Genomic DNA, 21,816 nt, shown 5'->3' on the forward strand with positions numbered 1-21,816 from the left:
AGGAATCGAGGTTTCCCGCAGTTTCCGAGTTTTAGGGGCCATTTCCGCGAGTTCCGCGTTCCCACCTTTTAGGGTTTCCCGCGTCGACTCCAATCAAGCACTATACCAGCGTGTCTTGCAACAAGCCGTTGCACCGACCGCTACACTGTTCACCCCATGAGAATGTTAGAAAATGTCTACAGAAACGATACCACGATATTTGGTTCAATTCCAACCAGTGAAAGCGGAGTTATTACCGTTGAAAAATTAGGATTTGAATAAAATAGTACCGTAGGTTAGTTATCTATAGTTTGATGAAAGTGGATTCCAAAGCAGTTGAATGAAACATAGATCTACCCTTGGATAAAACTGAAAACATGTCGTCTGAATAGTTCAAGGCGCAAGACTGGTTGCCGATCAAATGCTGACCATGAGCTGTTCGTCCGTGTTTTTGTTCAATTTCTCATCCGCTAGGAATTCCGGAACTAAATCATTTCCACAACATACCGGCCAATATATACATGCATTAGTGATCCTTGGCGTGTGAGTGACCGCTGATGGAGTTGCTTTGAGAGGTGATCGGACTCGACCCTCCGCTTCCTGTCAGGGACATTGCGATCATTCGAAAGCGACTTGATTTGACTCGAGTCTAAACTATGAAAGTGAGATTGTGACTTCAAACCTTGCGGCTTGGTAACATCCCTGCGATCAACTGATATTCACTATGAGTACTAACCCCATCACAACTCACATATTCCCACATTTATTCATATACTTTGCACAAGACCTAGTCAGTTATCTACATTCCATAGACGACAGCCACAATTGACAGAGATAATATCGTGAATACAGATGGCAGTACGGTAGGGGATCCATCAGGCTCCACGGGTACACTGGTTGTAGTCGTAGTAGTGGTGGTAGTAGTAGTGGTGCCCCCGTCGGCAGCTTTGGTGGTAGCTTCGGGGTCCGCGTCCTTTGTGGGGGACGCATCGTCCACCGTGTTATCACCTGGGTCAGCTTCGTCTGGAAATTAAGTCGTTGTGAAATCGAGATTATTGAACGTGAGAATTGTCACATTGTGGCAGAGTTATGCAACTAGAATACTTTCAGCTTTTTATAAATTAGATTAGAATTAGAATTATAGCAACACAGTTTTTCCAAATTATATTAGAATTCGAATTACTGAATTCGAAAAAACTTGGAAATTGAATAAAATTCCAGATTTCTTAGGAAAACAGGAATTAGATTAGTATTAAAATTGGAGCAAAGAAACATTTCACAAGTTAGATAGAATTATACATGTAGGACAGGGCTGTTCAGTTCAACCTTTTCCGATAAAGGGCGACATGAAATTTACGAACCATTGTGCGGGCAGCTTGAATGTTGATGCCCATTTTTGGGTCTTGCGATAGGAGAGAACAGGATTAGCTAACGGCGAAAACAAGACTTATCTTGCTACGAATCAACAAAATTGATGACAATTATGTCATGAAAACTCAGTGGTTAATCATATGTCCAAGCCGCGCCAGGCACGAAAACTTTTCAAAGTTAATGAATGAATTCGGTCAATAATATTGTTACATGCATATATTGCGGGTCGCCTCTGTTTATCGCTGGGCTCATTTGGCAAGGACAAGATTATTCGGCGCTTCGACATATCAATATCAAAGGTTTCGGTGAACACGCCTCTATCATTTTGTGCAAAGTTTCTTCGTCGATCTTGCTGCGAGCATACAAGCGAAGTCGCATGTTGGGCGACACATTATCTGCTAATTGCGAATATAGTTAGACTCAATTCTGCAAATTGGGTGTATTTGTAATTTTTAATTTTCAATACGGAAATCAAGTAATCGAGGGATAAGAAATCTTGCAAAGTGCTAAGAAAAATTTCAAGTCAATTAAATCTTCCACGAAATTCTACTTGGTGAAAAGGTACGAAGACCTGCGAAAAATGTGGCTGGCCGCCCGGCTGCGCCGATGCGTTGAAGCTGATATTTTAGTCATCAACATCCCAAATTTCGCGGTCAGGTCTATAAAATTTTTGGTTGGCCTTGCAAGTTTACAATATATTGCCTGGGTAATTTACTTTTTGAAAATATAACTAATTTCGAGAATTATCTCAGTCCTGATGTAGGATTATCTAGTTGCTAAATTCTGTACTGTAGGCTTACCGGAACCATCATTGTCTGTGACATCACCACTGCCGTCAGTGTCGTCATCATCACCACTTCCATCAATGACATCATCATCATTATCCGGGTCGATTTCGCCATCGGGCTGAGCCGTGCCTGTGGGTGTTACCGCGGTGCTGGATTCGTCTTCCAACTCTGTGTCGCGGCAACAAATTTGATGAACGATGCAATGCATGAAAAATGCTGGGCAATCTGGTTCATTTTCACCGCATTTTCAAATCATCATCATCGTTTTATTAAAATTATTACCAAATCAATATACCACGAGGTTGCGATATCGTGAAAAGATGGGAGGGTCCCAAAACGACTTGGAGTAGTATTTTAATCAGAAACTCACCCTCACCTGCAGCATGTAAACAAGAGGCATACGCACTGGATTTAAGAAAGGATAACATATAAGGAAGCGACGAGTGTTAGCCGAAAATATTCGGGTTAATTTCCATATAAATATACTATTCGATACTACTTCCGCTTCTGCTTGAGGCGTTATGGGCAAAACTAGTTACTTTTTTAAATTTTATGATATTATGAGCACTTCCACTGATACTTGATAGGGCACTGCACTCTCAATATGATGTGGTGTCAAATTAAAGTTGAAAGCCAGCCCTCGAGGTTACTGGACCACAACCTGACTCAGCGACCTCGCCTAGCGACACAAGCAGCGTTCATTTTAGTCGCTTCCTTTTCTGTTATCATTTTTTAAATCCAGTGGGCATGCCCCTTATTTACATGATGTAGGCCGATGTGGGTGTCTGATTAAAAGACTATTCCAAGTCGTTTCAGCACCCGCCTATCTTTCCATTATATCGCAATCTTGAGGTGTATTGATTTGATAAAAATTTTGATAAAATGATGATGATAATGATGTAAAAAACATTTTTGCAGCAGCTAATATCCTCAGACAGACACCGCAGTCGAACCGCAGCTAGAAGATTTTCACAAAATGTAGCATTCCACTCAATCTATCTCTATGGTATAGAGATCACTCTTGACCATTTGCAAAATTTTTAGCACGCATTAATTCACTGTTACTCGCTCTTGGTGCGATGAAGGACGTAGAAATCGAAAATTGAGAACATTAGGTGAAAAAATTGCCTTTTAGCTACGAGAAACAATTTACAACCCATAGTATTGTAATTCCAAACTATTACATACACATTAGCGATGGTGTGAAACCTCTGAAAGGTTCAGTTTTGTGTGAACGCAAATCTTTTTGAAAGGTTCTGTGTGAATGCGAACGTGAACCTATGACGTCACGTGACGTCATATTGCTAATTTCAGTGAATTGATATATTAATGTACACGATGCCTAGCGACGATTCAGGCCACATTATTCCACAACGCGAATGTATCAACTGAAGCAATCAAATGATATAATAATCAATATCTTCCGTTGCATTGCCAACAATTTCGACGAGGATTTGCAAAGAATTTCAACGGCGTGAAGAATTGTAATATATGAAAAAGGTTCACGGTGCAGAACCTAACAAGGTTCGTTTGTGAACGTGAGCCTCTAAACTTTGGAGGTTCACACACATAACGTGAACCACACAGCATCCCTAATACGCAGTAACACACGGATTGTATTAAAACCGCCCATTTATTCCTATTCCGAAAACTTTATGCAAATAACCTGCGTCATCTCCGTAAGTAGCTTTTCGCAATGCGTTCCTCTGCGCCATCGTAAGCTCATCGAATATGCTCTCCGTCATCAATGCAGCGATATTTCCGGCGCCGGAAGCAACAAGTTGCGATTCGTTCAACCCATCCTGGAATGCATACATTACTTATAGCACTTTTGCCCTCCAATGACGACAATGAAGCTAATTTCATTTAGAGCTGGGCACAGTAAGTGAGCAAAAAAGTAAATATTTTGAGTTTTTTCAACTTGAAGAACGGTAAAATTTCAAAACAAATATTGTGCACCGTTGAACATTCCAATATCCAATACATACTAGGAACTACAATCAATGAGAAATAGAAGCATGGTAGACAGGGTTTAATAGATTTTTCTGCAAGACAAAGTCTTGTTAAAAGTCTGTAACTTATTTTGATTTTTTGGTTTCTTTGAACGAAATTCAACTTTGCTGTTTGCTAGCCTCTAAATGTCGCTAAATTTTACTGTAAAAATTTAATAAATTTTGCTTAAAAAGTCTTCTTAGCTTTCATACATAACCGGTCTTAAAGTAATTGTAGGGTGCGTTTAAACAGTTTAGTACAACATTTGCAGAATTGCGACGTGCGCTAACTATAAAGTAAACCATGGATTCTAAATTACGACAACCACGGTGCAGAAAAATACATTACAAATTGCTAAATCCTTTAAAACTTGACATTTCAGTTCTATAATTATTACGCAAGCTTCATACTTTTTTCATTTTGCAATTGGGTAGCCCGTTACATTAAGAGATACAGGACATGCGATATTGCTAGAGAATTATGCTACATTACCCGTATGCGGCTTGGTGTCATTTGCAAGAATGCAGCTGGTTTTATGAATGCCATCGATTCCACAGGCAACGCAGATAAATCCTGTATTGTCAATCCAGCTGTTAGAAAGGATGCTTATAAATTCTTGTTTCGGCCGTCGTAAAGTAGAAATACAGACCAGCGATGGTGCCCATATCATCCAACTCCGCCGCAGACGGGATCTGGCTCCCACCGGCTGACACGGCAATCATTTTCAGAAAATCATACTGGTCTTGGGAAAAGCAACCCAGTTTACCGAGGTCTTTTATCGCTGACCTAAAAACGCCAGTGAAGTTTAGGCCATAATTGTCGCTCTGGTACAGCTCGTAATCTCATAACCATAAAATGACACTTACCTTATTGTGGCGTTCATAAGCAGAGTGAAGGTGTCAGTATCGATTCCGCATGCTAGAGAACCAAACCCTGCTAGCTCGCTACTCGACAAAACTGAGAGATTCGTCTCAGCTCCTCTCAAATATCCCTCGATTATCATGTATTTCTGGAACACGTAAATTCGTAACGTTTTTACTGATTCAGTCGCAGTATCCCTGTCGCAGCTATCAAGAAGATACACTCGTGAGTGCTAAATAACTTAAACTCCAACGACTGCTTTTCTGAGTGCTCCAAAACTGTATCTAATGCACCAACTATTATCCACTCAACACTCATAACTCGTATACCTGACTATAAAAGCATCACTGCGGCAACAAAACCTTATGACTTTTCTGGGCATATTCTGTCGCAATACTATTGAATTTTAGCGCTGCACTCAAATCTGTCGACTACGCCTATCATTTATTAGTAGCTTCTCGATCATAATAATTTACATGCTAACACCACAAGAAGATACCATCAAAAATAGCTTCCAGGTAGGAATATTTGGAAAATATGTGAGACTGTGATTACAATTTATCCCTTGCGCATATCGCTACATGAATGTTTAACAATGCTTATTAATCACCACTGTAATAAGGCTGATTCGAAACCAATTATCTGCCAAGTATGTTGCTCTCTGCTTTAGATCACCAACTACAAATTGACACTGTTCTCCGAAACTTTCCGTCGGTATTTACTTGAAAATATCCAATTATTTATAAATCATTTTTACGAATGAGTCAATAATATCAAATGTTTAATTGAAGGTTAATCTGGCTTGAAATATTCGAATCTGAAAGTCATTAAGGGTTTCAAGATTTAAGATTTTGAATTACTTTAACGGCTACGATTTTATCAAATATGGCATATGGACTGCAGGCATATACCTTCGAGTTACGGTGCTTTAAAACTTGAAATTACTAAAACAGCTGCAATTATCAGATACGGTATACGGACCTGAGGCCAATACCTCAGAATTATGATATAATCATGATTTTGGGTCATGATGCAAAAATGAACGCATTGATGAAATTGGAGAAATCTCAAAAAAACATCACAAAAGACTAGTGCTACCTCTCCGTTTGTGAAGTTGACGCTGGAAAGTTGTGTAGCTGCCTCAATGTCATCGATAACCAGCTTCCCTAATTCCGAGCCTGTCAATTCTCCGATCAAGTGCTGGGCGTCGCTGATCACTTTGCCAGCCCAAGACTCCACCGCGCCGTAGATCTGATATAAAATAATGATCTCCGCTTGATCGGGAATCAAATGAAACCTCGTCCGCCGATATATTACACAGCACTCACAGATTTGAGTTTTGCGACCAAGGTAGAGCTTTGATCGCTGGACCACGTGCCGATAGCTCCCAGGACGGACAAAGCGTTTGAAAAATCGTCGTCAGTGATAGCGTCGAGTTCTTCCGCGCTCCACGCAACATTTCCAGCGCCCAAAAGCACTATTTCGTCATAGTCTGGTGCGGTAACTGCGGCACAGATTGAAAATTGTAAAGAATTTGTTGATATAAGACTAATTTGACCGATTGCGTGCGGGAATCAATCCGCTGTCATTAGATACATCTCACAGGACAAGTGGCAGGGTCCAAATTCTAGGTTACATAACGGATAATCCCTACACTCTAGGGCTGTGGCTCTTAACCGGCATGGGTCAGTCTCGGGGGCAAGATTTAGTCGGTTTAGTCCAGGGGTCCCAATCTCAACTGACGTCGCGAACCGGATTCAACACTTCAGATCGCTCGCGGGCCGCATCAAAATACCTCAAAATCCATGCCCTTATTTTTCATTTGAATACTTCATTAACCAGCGTATATACACAATAGTACATTACATTATAATACGGATCATAGGGGCTCTATTCTAGCTGCACCTTTTATTCGCAAACAGTGGAATTCACAATTATACAATCATTAGACGGCTGAATACAGTTAAAAGCCAATAAAACAGTGGCTCTAACGATGATGTAAGTTTTAGTGATATATTGACATCAACCCTGCGTATGCGTTGTGAGGAATGCAAGAGAATTAATTGTAAACGCGGACGTTTGAATTTGCTTCATATTATTATACCGCGATTCGGGTTTCTCTCGAGACTGCAGACCACCATTATATTTTCCATGTAACCTGCATATCAGGGTTTTGGGCGTTTTCGCTTCTGTGAATAACTGGTTTTTGGTTAGTGATTTAAACACACAAATTCTTGCCTTCTCGGAATTGGGTGTCAATGTCAGCAACTTGCTCCTAACGGTGACTAGAAACCACAACACCGCAGTCGGGTGGTTATCTAGCCTAAAAACATACTCGACATATGCCATCTTGAAGGATTATTTATTGGAAGTATGTCTTACCAAAAATCTCAACATTAGTTAGAAATGTGCTGGATAATACACATATTTTTCAATCTACCCAGGATTGCTTCGCGAGCCGGATGAAATCACCTGGTGGGCCGTATGTTTGACACCCCTAGTTTAGTCGGTTTATCTAAGAATAATTGTTTACACTAGAAAAAAGTACAGACATACTGTACAGTGTACAGACACACGAATAACACAAAACATGGCAGAATTCTGCTCTTGTCCTCTTGCTAACATCGTTATCGCTTCGACCTGTATAACTCAAGATTAACTGCAAATTCTACAAGCCAAACCGATTGTTTTTCGTTCCCAAAACACAGTCGAAACAAGAAAAAAACACAACAGCAAGACCACAGCAGCTGACCTTCTCTTCTCCGACGTGAATCCGACGCTCTCTGTGACATAACGCTATCCACGAATTTCCCATAGACGGCTTCATAATTCATAAACTGATGGGCTGGCAGCTCCGGGTCTAATTGAGGCGGCGACACGTCGTCCATAGACTCGTACACGGTGTCCTATCCAAACGGCATGGTCAGTATCGGCGGTCAGTACCAAAAATCTTCTACTTTTTTTGTTTCGGCAATTTGCACTATTTATGTTGCTGGACAACTTTCACTCGAGCCTGAACAGTTTGTAGACAAGATTTCTTACTTTTTTAAAAAGAGAGTAGTTTTGGAACAAGCTTGCATCAAATAAACGTGTGAAATTGTCATAAGAACCGCGTAAAATAGCACTCCTCCAACGAGTACTTTTTAAAACTTAATCTACTCCCACTTTATGTAGTTTTGACATGTCTTCGCAATTGCTGCATATAACTGTAATTGAGTAGAAATTTACTTCTGCCTACCGCCTAATTTAGTGACTACTTTCACCGTATCCGTACACAGCGCAGTAGGCTTCTTACCTCTGGTATCTTGCTGATGACATCGTCGCTCATAAGCGCCATCAAGGGGCCCAGCACGGACAAAACGTCTTCAGTCCATGTCGTTGAGTCGCTGCCGTATTTTTCGTAGATTCGCGACATCAAATGCTGGATCTTATCTTCAGACAACCTGACGGGATATTTTTTGGTTTAATTTCCGTATGTTTTGTCCACAATACTCCAGCGCCATGCTTGTATGCCAGGGTTGTTACCAATATTTTTATTTGACCATTTCACATACAACCAAGTGAAATTGTTAGGTTACCGTACCAAATAAAAAGGCTACACAACTAATTTGGCTTAATTCCAACCCGTTGTAAGAGTAGAATATTTCGAATTTGAAAAAATGCCAAAACATTGTTGCTCAGTATGTGCGATCGAGAAGTAACGCTTCTCTACATGTCGTGATTTTTATGATTGCCTGGAATCAAGACATATTGCCTTATATCTGAAGTGTATTTGACATCAGTTCTATTGAAAGAAGCAAACTTTAATCGACCTTAAACTTAGGCTTTGATTTAAGCTCATCAAGTAAACATAACTAAAAGAAAAAGTCACAGCAACATTGTGATTAGCGAATTCACACGTTATGCGCACCACATCGGCTTATATAAAACTTTCCTGTCTACTTGGGAGAATATTACCAAGCATCACATCTAAGGAAAGTTGTGTGAGCAGGGGCAATCTACGTCAGCACTGTGAAAAAGTAAAAGCACTCCCCCGCTAACGCTAACAGAGATGGCCAAAGCAGTCAAACATGATATTCGGGTACAAGCAATTCTATAAATATGTATGAATCGCGAGTAAAATTACGATACTAGCTTAAAACCACAGACAAATCCACCTGAATAATAAGAAAATTGAAATGATCACGTTACTGGCCATTTCTGCGAGCTACCCAGCCAATGTAAAAAAATAAGACCACCGCACCTGTAGAAACAGTCGGAAAGTTCCGCCATCATTTCGATGAACGCATCCAGACTGAATTTGGTCCAATGCTCAACCTCCAAGTCGCAAACCAACTGGCCGAACGTGAGCGCTTCGCCAACATCGATGTCATGATCTTGCAAGCGGTTAGATACCTGGATACAAAAAACATTCAGATTGCTAATAGCAGCCGTCAAACTTGTGATACGAGACAATAAGTCCTTAAGGCCAGGAATGTGTTCATTGGGAATACGCGATAGATGATAAAATAATCGCGCTGAGTAGGTGGAAAAGTCTTAAGGGGACCATGAAAGGCCAATGTTGCAACTACAACTATAAAACTACAATGTCCATATTTATAATTTCTGTCCACATTGTCGACATATGTCTTCATATTTGGTCTCATTTTCAAAGCTCACCGTAGGTCTCGATAGCCACACACCACACACTAATAAGCGCACTCGAACTAGTGATCAGGCCATGGCAGGGGCTGGGCGAAAGTGACGACCTTTCTACAGACATCAGTAGCGCGATTTTGGTACCTAAAAAACGTAAGATTTTGACCTATAAATCAAAATTTTGACATTTTTGACCTTGAAAGCCAAATTTTGACCAAATTTTGAAATCATGTGTGTAAATTAGGTGTTTACCCCAATAATATAGGAATTGTGCTACTTGTCTTCATTTCTGGTTGGAACTGTCTGCCTTTACGAAGTAGTTTAGCCCGAAAAAACTTTTTTGACTAGAAAACTAACAAATTTTTACATGAAAAAACTTTATTTTAATGAAATCTGCATCTGTGAAGAATTCCAGTAGTTCTATCACGCATTATGGTAGATATAATTGAAATTTGTTGTAGTACAACAACAACAACGAAAGATAGATTCCTACATTCTCGGGGAGAAAGTGTCTGTCCTTACTAAGTAGTTTACCAAGAATGGAGAAAGAACGTTTTGGCTGGCAACACTGAAGTTGTGCGTACACTGCTGGTGACACATGGCGTTGCTTCATTCTGACAATGTTGTCTACGTCACAATTTTTCATCATGCGCTTCTCGATATAAGAATCAATGCCCATGCAGTCTTGCCTCACTTAGTGCCATATATTGCGGTACGTTGAGCATAACACCACGTCGGCCTATTTGTTTCATTTGACCGTTTATGATTCACAATGAGCAGACAAGGGGCCGTCTACAAGAGTAGGCAGCAGGCTACAAGCTGTAAAATGTCAAATGATAAGTTCATCCATAGCCTTTATATAGACTATGGTTCATCAAGAGTGCAAATATCTACTTAACAAACGAAATGCAGGTTGCAAAAAAATTTGACTTTGCCAACAAATTTGACAATTTTTTGGACTTAAATTTCTCGGTAGGGGGATCCACAGAGAAACAATCCCTGCCTCGAATACTATATTTGCGAAATCAATGTGAATGCGTTACAAGGCACACTCACAGAGTTTTACCCCAGTTTCAGAAGCAATCACTGCACTGTCAACTGCTGATTATCCTTAACGATCAATTCCAACCTTTGACTATTAGAATATAACGCGCAAGCTGTATGTCTGTATTAGAAAACATCTGATTGGCTGTGGCTGAAGTCAAATTAAACTTGAGAGATTTCAAAATACGACAGGCTTAAAATAAAGCCGGCTATCTATCTTCGAAAAGTAGTACGTGTTTAACTCATATTCAGCAAATCCTACAAATTTCCTCAAATCACAAATCATGTCATGATAATCAATGCAGAAAGGCCACGAGTTTGTAGGACGTATACACAATACCGAGTACAATATCGCTAAGATAACAGCGATCCTGCCGGCACCTGTTCAAGTTCCACTTCTAGCAAACAAACATTGCACACACCCTAACAAATTCGCCACGAAAATCTTGAAGCAGAATAGAAGTATAATCGAAGTCACTCTACTATTTCTAAGAAATGCTAGACTAACAATTAACAAAGACGAATTTAAACTGCACATCAATGTAACAGCCGTCATAACAGATACTCACAATGCACGCCATGGTGACGTTGGCCAGGGCCTTTCTCCTTTCCAATCCAGAACCAGCCAGCGGCAGCAAATTAAGTCTCGCCTTTCCGATATTGGCCATCAGCTCCATACACGCGGTTGACGGCACTTTCGCCAGTTCGTCGGTGGGCATCATCATGGCGATGTCTTCGGGTATGTATTGAAGAATAGTTTCCAGATTTGTATCTGTGTCGTTCGAGATGTAATCCGAACCGTACAACACACGTAATGAATAATGCAACTTTGTGGCGATGCAGTCATTCTGAAATTGTGATCAATGATAGCATAAAGGTCGCATGACTACAACTGTAAATACACGTTATCAGCACTAAAGCCCATTTTAACACTGTATGAGCTGACAGTAGATTCAAATTTTGTGTAAAGAATGGCGAAAAAATGATTGGTCAACGCTTCAAGAAGGATCATAGGAGAGCAACATGAAATGAACACAAAATTACAAATATTATGCGTTCCCAATAATAATAAAAGAACAGCTTGGGCAGTGAATTCTTGCTGAACATGTGCGGATATAATTCGTCATTGATGAGCAATGAGCTTAGCTAGTAGCTGTAATGTAATACCTAGGGCAAGTTTTTGCTACTTTTGCAACTTTTTATTACAGCTTCCAACAGCTTCTTAAATACTCGTAAGAAATGTAGAATGCTGTTTTAAGCTGTTAGAAGGAAGCTTATAGTGCAACTTTTTGCAACTTTTGTCCATTTTTTTTCATGGAACTTTTTGCAACTTTTTCGATTTTTCATGAAACTATTTTTGATTTTGGTGAAATAAACGGCCAAATTCGACTGAAATACCATAAATCAGCACTGAAGCAACGCTCTTACGGTTATTTCGGGAGCTGAGCCGGAAAGTTAACTTTTTTTTTTAGTCAACCGAGCAAAATGTGGTCTTTTAGTGCAACTTTTGTCAAAAATAAATGCAACTTTCCACGGTTTTAACTGCAACAAAAACTTGCCCTAGTAATAACGAGTTACGCTGAAAGGACCATAGGTTTTACTGACGATAATTTGATGCTGCGCAATATACCTTGCTCAGTTCACATCCATTCATGTAGTCATGATGTAAATTCGGGAGGGATAGAATATGGGGTGGGGGCATTTTTTTACAATAACGTGACGTCACAGATTAATTGTGACACAGTCGAAATATATTACGTTATAATCTACAAGGTAAAAATTAGGGGGTGCGTGTCTACTGTCTATGTTTTAGGCTTTGTAAAACTAAAAAGCATACAATCATGCTTCTTTCAATGATATAAATGCATTTATAAATAGATTACCGTATTATGATTACTTCGGAACTTTTCCAAATGTATTCCATTATGATCACTTGAAAATGCAACATTCGACCACAAAAACATGTCACGATTATTCGATTACTCCATGTCTCCAACTCACCATATCCAGAGTGAGAGATCTTTCTGTCTGTTCAACCAACGCTTGCGCCGCGTCGTACGACTCGTCGTCTAAGATTTTCATGATGTCCTTACACGAGAGACCGATACTGGTGCGGCCCATCTCGCTGGAATACCAAATTCGGATATCTCAACTTTTCACTTTTCATACCCATTGCGAAACATACCGTATATCATCAACAGACAACGGCGTGTCTTCCAATCCGGAAGTTTTTCTGTATTGCCGGAACAAATTTGCTGCCTGCATTGGAAAATTCACACTGACATATTCACCACAACTAAGCGACAGTGATAAAGAAGTGTGAGCATTAAAGTTAAATTTTGGGAAACAACGATGTCTGTTGTGAAATAATTGTCAATAATAACATCACAATGAAAAATTGATGCCACGTGAAGCAACACCAAAAAATTGACGATTTTAAAAGTATTCTTTAACCCAAGTCAAATTCACACAGACTACTGCAGCAGTGTGCATTTGCTTTGCCAAATATTATATATTTATACGCTTCCTACAAGAATAATATTATCGGGAATACAATAATACATAAGGCTGGATGCTCATGGGGGTAAATTCGATGAAGGAACACATTAACAAACATGTATAGTAAACAAATCAGGTTATCAACCGTTATTTTGCTGCAATAATTTCCAATTGAGTCTCAAACCACTCACTTGACCGCGAGTCCAAGGCTGCTTGCCAATTTTCTCTAAGTCCTCCTTGCCAATGACGATATCCTTAAGGTCTGACACTGGAATTTCAGTGACCAAATCGCCGAGGTCTTGCTGAATCATGTCGGTTACGTTTCCGTCGTTCAGCTGAACGGAGAAAGCGTTCAGAAACCAGAGCATAAGTTTTGCTGGATTTTCAGAATACACAAAACTGGAATTGTTATGCCAGACCAGACTGCTATGCCAGACCAGAGATCTAACCACTGCGTCGCTGTCATTAAGCTGTCTTTTTAAAAAATGACGATGCAAGATACGATATAAAGGATGCATACAAGGAAAAGATTCAAGACAGCCAGCACATCAAGATATAATGCTGTTACTTCGGGCTATATTCTATTTAAATTATATTATAAATCATATCGACGTATTCATCCTGTTCATTAACTTATCATGTTAAATAATACTATATTTCATTATTTCTATATAGATTTGGTAATTCAACCATAACCTATTTTCCTATCGTACACGGACTGCAATTTAAAAGACTATATGATCATAATATCATCTATTAATAAATATAGAAAGTTTATACGTAAAGCAAATAATACTAAGAATACTTCAATATTATGCATCATATAATTTACAAAGAAAGCTCGACCGTAATATATTTTTCCAGTTAACAAATACTGCAGTTAACTTGATGATTTTTTCCACTTCACTGCAGTCCTGTTATCATATTTGAAGAGCTTCTTGGAGAATTTCAAGATACAATTGGTTAGTATATTTATCACAAAATCTTTCGTTATTTTTCATATTGACTCTGATAATAAAATAAATTTGATTGGTTGATCGAAAGTAATACCATTAGGCCAAAATGGATGTCAGATCGCTGAACCGTAATTGGTCGTTCCGACATCGTCCTATCTTTTCATGACATTGCATTGTGTATTGTGGATCTCGAGCAGATAGCAATAATAAAATCGCCCATTGAATGTATCGTAGGAGACTTGACGGCCATTAATCTCAACCAGGCAATACCAGGATAAAATTTTCACCGTTTCCATGATAGCTTTCTTTTGGGCGGGCGAGAAGTCTTTCGCGTGTTTCGACAGTTCACCGAGGCTTTCCTTGATACCCTCGGCGTCCAGTTGCTTGAATTGATCGGAAGGCACGCTTGTGACGAACTCGCCGAGTTCCATAATGCTGCTGGAAGTGGTAACTTCAAATCCGGCTGAGACAATCTTGCTGAAGATCTTGCGTTTCTAAATGCAACGGAAACCGCTTGTGAAGGTGGCATTTCTAAAACTTCTCAGGGAGCTCGGGGTTTCTTAACCAAGGTTCCAATGAACCACAGAAGTTAAATGACGTCAAAACACACACCTGACTCATAAGCAGCAGTCATACTGACTTGAGCAGTACATATGCACTATAATATATTCTTTTGTTGTGTGAAAATCATGTTTAATGGTTAGGTTCTTTTAACACTGTTGTTGAGGCACAGTTCATTTTTTGCTCCTATAACAGTAGTAATGGTAGTGCTGTGGGAGATTTTTGTTTTTGTAATATAGGAGGGAAATTTACGGTTTGCCGAAGGCTTGCACATTAAAGCAGGGGTTTGTCAAGTTAGTAGTGAATTCAGCACTCAATGAATTTGGCATTGGAAATGTAAAAAACTACAATTATTATGGAATCAATGGATAAATATTGTATCAATAAATCCAGAAAGGCATATTTCACTGAATTTGAGCATGAATTGAGATAGACGACACTTGGTGTCTCTGTATTATTGTATTTGATTAAGAATTTCGGGTTAGGTTATGGTTAGGAGCAGCGGTTAGTGGCTAGGTTAGGTTTAAAGTAAGAGGTTATGGTAGGGGGAGATCAGGGTAAGGATTAGGGGCCACCAAGTGTCCAATTCACCAGAATTGATATTCATTGCTGCTCGTGTACATAACCTGATCACTGATCAGAGAAATTATTTGATAATGTAAATTTACAAACCTGATTAGTTGACAGGTTTGTGTTGTTTTTCAAAGCGTCCATGTTGTCCAAGATGGCTTCGTCGGGTATGTCGTCGATTTCTTTCGGCTTCAAAATGCTGAAGGCGCCGGCCACGGTGCGGATATCGCTCGAGGTGTACTGCGTGAAGTCTTTGTTGCTGCTCTCGGCTTGAAAAGACTCCATCACGATTTTCATGGTCTGAAAAACAAATATTGCACGTTGAAATCGAAAATGCTGCAATGCCATAGTTCTTCATTCAGTTCTTCTTCCAATTGTAACAGGGGCATTAAACGGAGAGGAATATTTTCTGAGAGCAAAACATTACAGAGTTAATTACTCATTTTGCAACGGATTACAGTTAACTGCTAAAATATGTAACCCTGATCAAATCTACTTTCTGAAGCTACATACTTTATAGTTGTTAGACCTTCCAATTATCACTCCCACTTGAAGTAGACTCAAAATACCTTGAAAATTGCTACATTTAATTACAATTAAGTTACTTCGAAGTGAGTAGCGACGTTAACTACTTCGACCACGTCTATAGTACACTACGTGGACAGGGTCACGGCATTGCGTTCGCACCTCAAACTCTTGAACCGACGGTCGTTCGAAGGCATTCACTTGCGTCACCGATACCGAGGTAAAGGTGGAGCTGGAATAACTGGAAAAACTGGATTTTGTCTCCATCCTGGCGATCTGATGTTCCAGAATTCGACAACGCTGCAGACGCAACGCGGCTTCCGAAGTGCACTACGACACGAAAATTGCAAACGTCAAAAAACACAACAAAAATCACTCTATGAGACAAAGTGAGCTGAGGCAGCTACAGAAGATATTTGCGTTTAACGCTTCATATCCAAATGATCGTCATTACACCAGCCAGGAGCATTTGATCACCAATAGGCACCTTGAAACTCAAGATGATCTTAGTGGGGGTTACAGCCTGTGATGAAAATCAGATTGGAATTTTTCCAAAAGTGATGGATTGAAACTTGGTGTGGATATCTTGGAGTAAGATTTTAAATATCCTTGATCAAGCAAAACCTGAGGACTTCATGATCGTGACTTACCTCGGAAGATCACGTTGGTTGCATATAGTGGAAATATTTCTGTCTATGGATTGCAAAATCTGGCTTATTTAGTTTTTGATTTAATTGTGGTTAGTAGTTGAAATGATGTATGTCACCATGAAAATGAAGCAATCGTAGGCATGCGCGGGGTGTACTGTACTTTCTGTATTTGTGAAATCCACGGATCACATTTCTATCCATGAGTAGAATCAACCTTTATGATTTCCGCTCTCAACCTTAACCTCTCACCTCCGACATCGAATCTTGCAATTCCGATTCGCGGTCCTTGCAATACTGCATCGTGTAGTCCAGAAACTTTTTCATGCTCGCAGAATCCAAAACCGATTTCACTTTCCGCGCCTTGATCTCGCACTTTCCCCTGCCGAGTCTGTAACGCGAGATAGGATCGCGTCACTAAATCTCGAAAGATTGATAACATCCGATTTTTGGCATCGTGAACGTGTGTTGTGTACTAGGGCTGTTCAAAATAACTTATTTTTCAAATTTTACTGGCTATTCCATAAAATAGTTGTGTTGTGCATCAAATTTGGGACTGAGTACTCACTTCCGCATGATCTCATCATCGCTAAATTTGGACGGGTCTACGTCTTGGATTGTCCTCGTTATAAAACCCGACACGGTGTGGAACATCTCATGACTGCTGTCCAATAGCAGCAAACCGCCCGCATTGACAAACTTCATAACCTGTAAGAGACGCGCGAGATTTTGGATTGGCCGATACCCGCAATGCTGCTTGTCGCAGTATCGAACCTCTGCGTAATTAAAAACGCTGGTGAGGTCGTATAGAGGGAGGTCCATGAGGAAATTTCTCATCTGCTGCGCCCTGACAGCGTCCATGTCGTTCGTGTCCCACATGGACAAGACCCAGTTGACGATGCTACGCTTTTGGAAACTTTCGAGGTCTTTGTAGGAGAGGTCGAAGCATTCCAGCCTGTAGTACGAACGAAGGTGGTCAGTGCATACTGCTTTTCCCAGGTACTCGAGTGAATATGGTTTTAGTCTATTTCCACTTCTACTACATACTTTTTGAGACTTTCCATTTTGTAAAGAAAAGCTTTGCTTACTTTAATGGTTGACGGGTGACCCCTTACATTCTATCCTGGGGTATAAATCGGGCAGAGGTGGTTGGTAACGAACTACTTCTAACCAATGGCACAATGCATATACATGGGATTTTTAAATTGACGATTGAGAATTGCAGTGTATGCGATTAAAATAGTAATTCAAAGGCATTCGAGGCAGTGTCCCCAACTATACAAGCAGTTTCTACCGATTAAGTACTAATCTGCAATAACCGGACCACGGTCTGACATATCCTACCTCTGTTTCATCGCTTGTTGCATGTTATCCTCTATTGCTTTTGTTTAAGACTGTACATGGTTCCTATTCATATCATCTAGAACAGTGTTTCCAAACCTTTTTACGGTTATGGCTCAATTTCTGATTATAAAATGTTTCGTGGTTCATCTCCTAAACTACCTTTGTCAACACCTTCTTACTGCATATTTGAGAATCTGATTGCTAAAAAATGTTCAGCAACTTTGCGATCCCTGGAAATAAGGTAAACGATCCCCGGTTTGAAACCACTGCCGTATGGCATGCGAGTTTTGTGACCCAATGAAAACTATGCCCTGGCGCACTGCCGAGCCACGGCCCATAGGCTGTAAACCTCTGTTCTAGGCAAAGATTGGTGTTTAATTAGGAGACTACTCTAAGTACTTCTTATCTTTTCAATATATCGCAATCTTATGGTGTTTTGAATCGATGGAATTATTATTTAACGGAACTGAGCAATCTACTTACATATCCACGATATACGACTCAACACTGGGCAGCATCATGATGTGCCACGAATCGACCCCGGCAGAAAACGGACATATGTACTCCAGGAAAGCGTCAAGCTCTTCCTCCTCACCGCCATGGCGGAACCGGAAGAACGTGTCCGCAATCACTGACTGAATACTGATTGGCGGACGCCAGGTGACGCCGTCGGCTGTTTCGTTCTGAAAATATCACAAAAGTGTCAAACTTAAGTGTCTAACGGCAGTCCCGGGCCTGTATTAGTACCGTTTTTGACTTCAGTATCTTCAGCGCATCTTTGAATTGCGCCAAGTCGAGTTTGTCTAGGATTCTTGATAAACTTGCTGGGTCTTTTGACACATCATCTGAGTCTAGTAACGCTGCTAGCTTGTCCGAAGATAGATCTTGAATTGTGTCTCTCTGACGAAAGAGACAAAGATAATCGTCGTTTGTCCACCATGCAAATCAACAACATACGTAACAAAAATGTAATTTGGTGATAAATGATATACATATGAGCAAGGTATAGACAGGATGCTCGATATAACAAAGTCATTGAAACAGAGCCACGCAGACCAGGAGCATTACACTACTATGCCGGGGTTGTAGTGACTCGAGTCGCGATTTTTAGGTGTCTCGTCTTAACTCCAGTCATTTTTCAAATGCTCATAATTACTCAACTTAAGTCCATTTTTGTGTTGACTCGACTTGTACTCGAGTCAATGTGCATGACTCGAACCAAGTCATATGACTCGAGACTAGAACGGCCAAGACCTTGTAACTTCGAAGAATACCGTAGTGAAGTCACCACATTATTGGTATTTCGAATATGAGTCCTGATACTTGGAAAATAGGGCCAAAGACTGTTTAGACTGAGGAAAATTACTATATTATGAATTTGAAGATGTTCAGAAAATACTCTCCAGTCTCCACCCTTAGTGTCTCAACACACCCCGAATCCTTGCAACATTTTCACCGGCACGCTTGACCATTCGTCATCCGAAATATCGTTCAACGTTGATTTTCCAGTGAACACGTCGATCATCACGGAATTCTCCTCCGAGTAAGAATTGATCCTGGGTAGCCACGGTAGAAAACAGGGTTCTTAACACTGCCGACATAGCATACTATACTAGGTTAAGAATTGACCACGTTTAGTGTAGCGGTTGTGTAGATTTTAGCAGTCGTTCTCAAGCCCCGGTGTGCCAAAAACACTACAATTTTATATCCCAATTTCAAAATGTTAGAAGTAGGATGCTTGTCCGTTAATTGGAGGAATGAGATATCAAATCATAAAGTGATTGAGAAATCAGGTACATATTTTCACCCTGCAGTATCTTTACCAGAACCACGTATACCACACGGTATTTCAAATGGGTAGCAGCAAACCTCTTGATTATAGCACAATATAAACCAGATGATAAAAACAGAGCTGGGAATCCAGCGATCCTAGTGATCAACGAATACCGTGTTCTATATAGGGTATAAACAGGCCCTTGGACAGTACTTACATGTTCACGACGACTCTATCGTTGAAAAACGATTGATCTGAAAAAAAAATACTCCAGTTCAGCGCTCCTCGCGATTTTTGGACGATTAATATATCTACTATATGAGCTACCAGAGGAATATGCATTATACAGTAGAATCTGAATTTTCAATTTTATGAAAATGAACAAAACTTTATTTGATTGGCGTAAAAGCACACCACTAACTTGCATAGCAAGGTGAATATCAAAAGCGTTCATTGATATTCCAGGGGAAAATCTCAAACAAGATTTTTGCAAGCTTGGACCTTGAATTTAGAAAAGTCAACAGTTTTGCGTGGGTTCTTAACCCGTGGGCTACAGGGATTATTTGAAGTGGGCCGCAGTGATATTTGGAAAATTATGAAGTTAACGAAAAGCTTATTTCTTATTGTATTATTATTCGAGAGGAATATTTAAATATTGCCAAATTTGGAATATTTGGAGGACTAGAGGCCACTTCGAAATACTAGAATATTGTTGCGATGGTGTATCATGACAAGTATACAGTAAGCACGCCAATGAATGGCATATTACAGCCTACCACTAATAGAAATGGGGGATAACAATTATAACATAGAAAACTAACATAACAGTAATGACATATTGTCAGAGTGATCATCATAATCATAATTTCTTTAAAACTTATATCAAACCAATACCCATATGATTGCGATATAATGATAAGAAAGGCGGGTGCCGAAACGACTTGGAGTAGTCTTTTAATCAGACACCCACCTTGGTCTACAGCAAGGGTCGGCAACCTACGGCCCGCGGGCCGGATCCGGCCCGCCAAGCGAAATCGTCCGGCCCGCGACATAATAATTAGTTATCACAAGAATACGGCCCGCCGTTTCATAATGAGTTTCAATCTGCAGTGCAGCACTGCATGAAAAAAATGCGGCATTGCTACGATATAATAGTAGCGTACATCCTATTAGTCTATTGTTACGCCATAAAACGAAGGTGGTTGAAGTAGGAGAGGGAGATAGACTAGACTGGATCAGTGCTTATCAATCGGGTGTATCTCGCAACCGAAGGTGCTCCATACTTTTTAAAGGGTTTACCACTCTAATGGGGTGTGACGATAAAGGTGTCCTTCCTTTGCTTCAAAAACGCTTGGAACATCTCAGACGCAATGACAGAATCTCAAACTGTTCAATTATGGATAACTAGCATCCGTATGTCAGTTAGCCTATCTATAGTTTAATTCTCCAGAAGGCATTGTGTGCCAAGACAACAAACCTGAAAAGTGTTTTGGCCACAATGGTGAAAACTGTTAATATGATTTTTGTCTCATTAACTGAATCAGATACGCCAGATATTACTAGAAGCAGAGAATCAATATGGCGATGTCATGTAGGCCTATATCTGTCATGTTCGCGCATTAAGTCGAGAAGCTATGCTTACACGAGTGAATGAACTGAGAAATGAAATAGCAACTTTCCTCGAAAATAAAAATATCGCCGACTCATAATCTTGTAATCGAAAATGGGTATCTCATCTTGCTTTCCTGGTACATTTAACGTCACATCTGAACAAATTGAATTTGCAACTTCAGAGGGAAAACAACTAAATACATGAGATGTTGAGGCGCATTCAAAACAAATCTGCGACTCTGGAAATGTCAAGAGTACTAAGAAAATTATGCTCACTTTCCTATACTGGAGGAGAGAAAACCTAGTACCAACACTACATTTGTAACTGTGATACGAAATTTAACTACTGAATATTCACCCGCTTTTCCGACATTCCTTCTCTACAAAACGAATTCTGACTATTCGATACTCCGTTTAATGTGGAACCATTGCCTGAAAATTTCAAATGGGCTTTTCTGAAATGCGATGCAGTTGAATTGAATGACAAATTTCATACAAAGAGCATATGCTGCATGACTTTGACAATGAGTACGTTCTTGAAATTGGTCTTTATCCCAGCTTGACCAACAATGCAAAAGAAATTGCATCGATTTTTGGAAGCACGTACGCATGTGAACAATAGTTTTGAACAATGAAATTCACGAAGAGCAAGCTAA

At 40.0% G+C, this 21,816-nt stretch overlaps 1 protein-coding gene across 6 annotated transcripts in view; it reads right to left on the reverse strand.

Moving 5' to 3' along the window:
* Positions 1–726: 726 nt before the first annotated feature.
* LOC145439016 (uncharacterized) overlaps positions 727–21,816 on the reverse strand; it is a 74,289-nt gene continuing 53,199 nt past the window's right edge. For 5 of the 6 annotated variants that reach the window (XM_080316438.1, XM_080316437.1, XM_080316436.1 and 2 more), the window contains 25 exons: positions 19,767–19,803; positions 19,208–19,331; positions 18,523–18,675; positions 18,259–18,458; positions 17,206–17,386; positions 17,000–17,139; positions 16,684–16,822; positions 15,947–16,114; positions 15,362–15,559; positions 14,416–14,622; positions 13,364–13,507; positions 12,859–12,932; positions 12,675–12,798; positions 11,243–11,521; positions 9,235–9,386; positions 8,287–8,434; positions 7,744–7,897; positions 6,320–6,495; positions 6,090–6,242; positions 4,997–5,139; positions 4,780–4,916; positions 4,623–4,720; positions 3,805–3,940; positions 2,151–2,306; positions 727–1,002 (listed from right to left, as the gene is read on the reverse strand). In XM_080316438.1, the coding sequence (XP_080172564.1) occupies positions 779–1,002; positions 2,151–2,306; positions 3,805–3,940; positions 4,623–4,720; positions 4,780–4,916; positions 4,997–5,139; positions 6,090–6,242; positions 6,320–6,495; positions 7,744–7,897; positions 8,287–8,434; positions 9,235–9,386; positions 11,243–11,521; positions 12,675–12,798; positions 12,859–12,932; positions 13,364–13,507; positions 14,416–14,622; positions 15,362–15,559; positions 15,947–16,114; positions 16,684–16,822; positions 17,000–17,139; positions 17,206–17,386; positions 18,259–18,458; positions 18,523–18,675; positions 19,208–19,331; positions 19,767–19,803 (3,845 nt within the window). In that variant the 3' untranslated portion in view covers positions 727–778. Of the gene's footprint in view, positions 1,003–2,150; positions 2,307–3,804; positions 3,941–4,622; positions 4,721–4,779; positions 4,917–4,996; positions 5,140–6,089; positions 6,243–6,319; positions 6,496–7,743; positions 7,898–8,286; positions 8,435–9,234; positions 9,387–11,242; positions 11,522–12,674; positions 12,799–12,858; positions 12,933–13,363; positions 13,508–14,415; positions 14,623–15,361; positions 15,560–15,946; positions 16,115–16,683; positions 16,823–16,999; positions 17,140–17,205; positions 17,387–18,258; positions 18,459–18,522; positions 18,676–19,207; positions 19,332–19,766; positions 19,804–21,816 lie in introns of those variants that run through there. The other variant, XR_013915073.1, reaches the window with a different exon arrangement.

Source organism: Botryllus schlosseri, chromosome 5 (assembly GCF_051294905.1).
Source record: "Botryllus schlosseri isolate E-star chromosome 5, Bs_hap1, whole genome shotgun sequence".
NCBI lineage: Eukaryota > Metazoa > Chordata > Ascidiacea > Stolidobranchia > Styelidae > Botryllus > Botryllus schlosseri.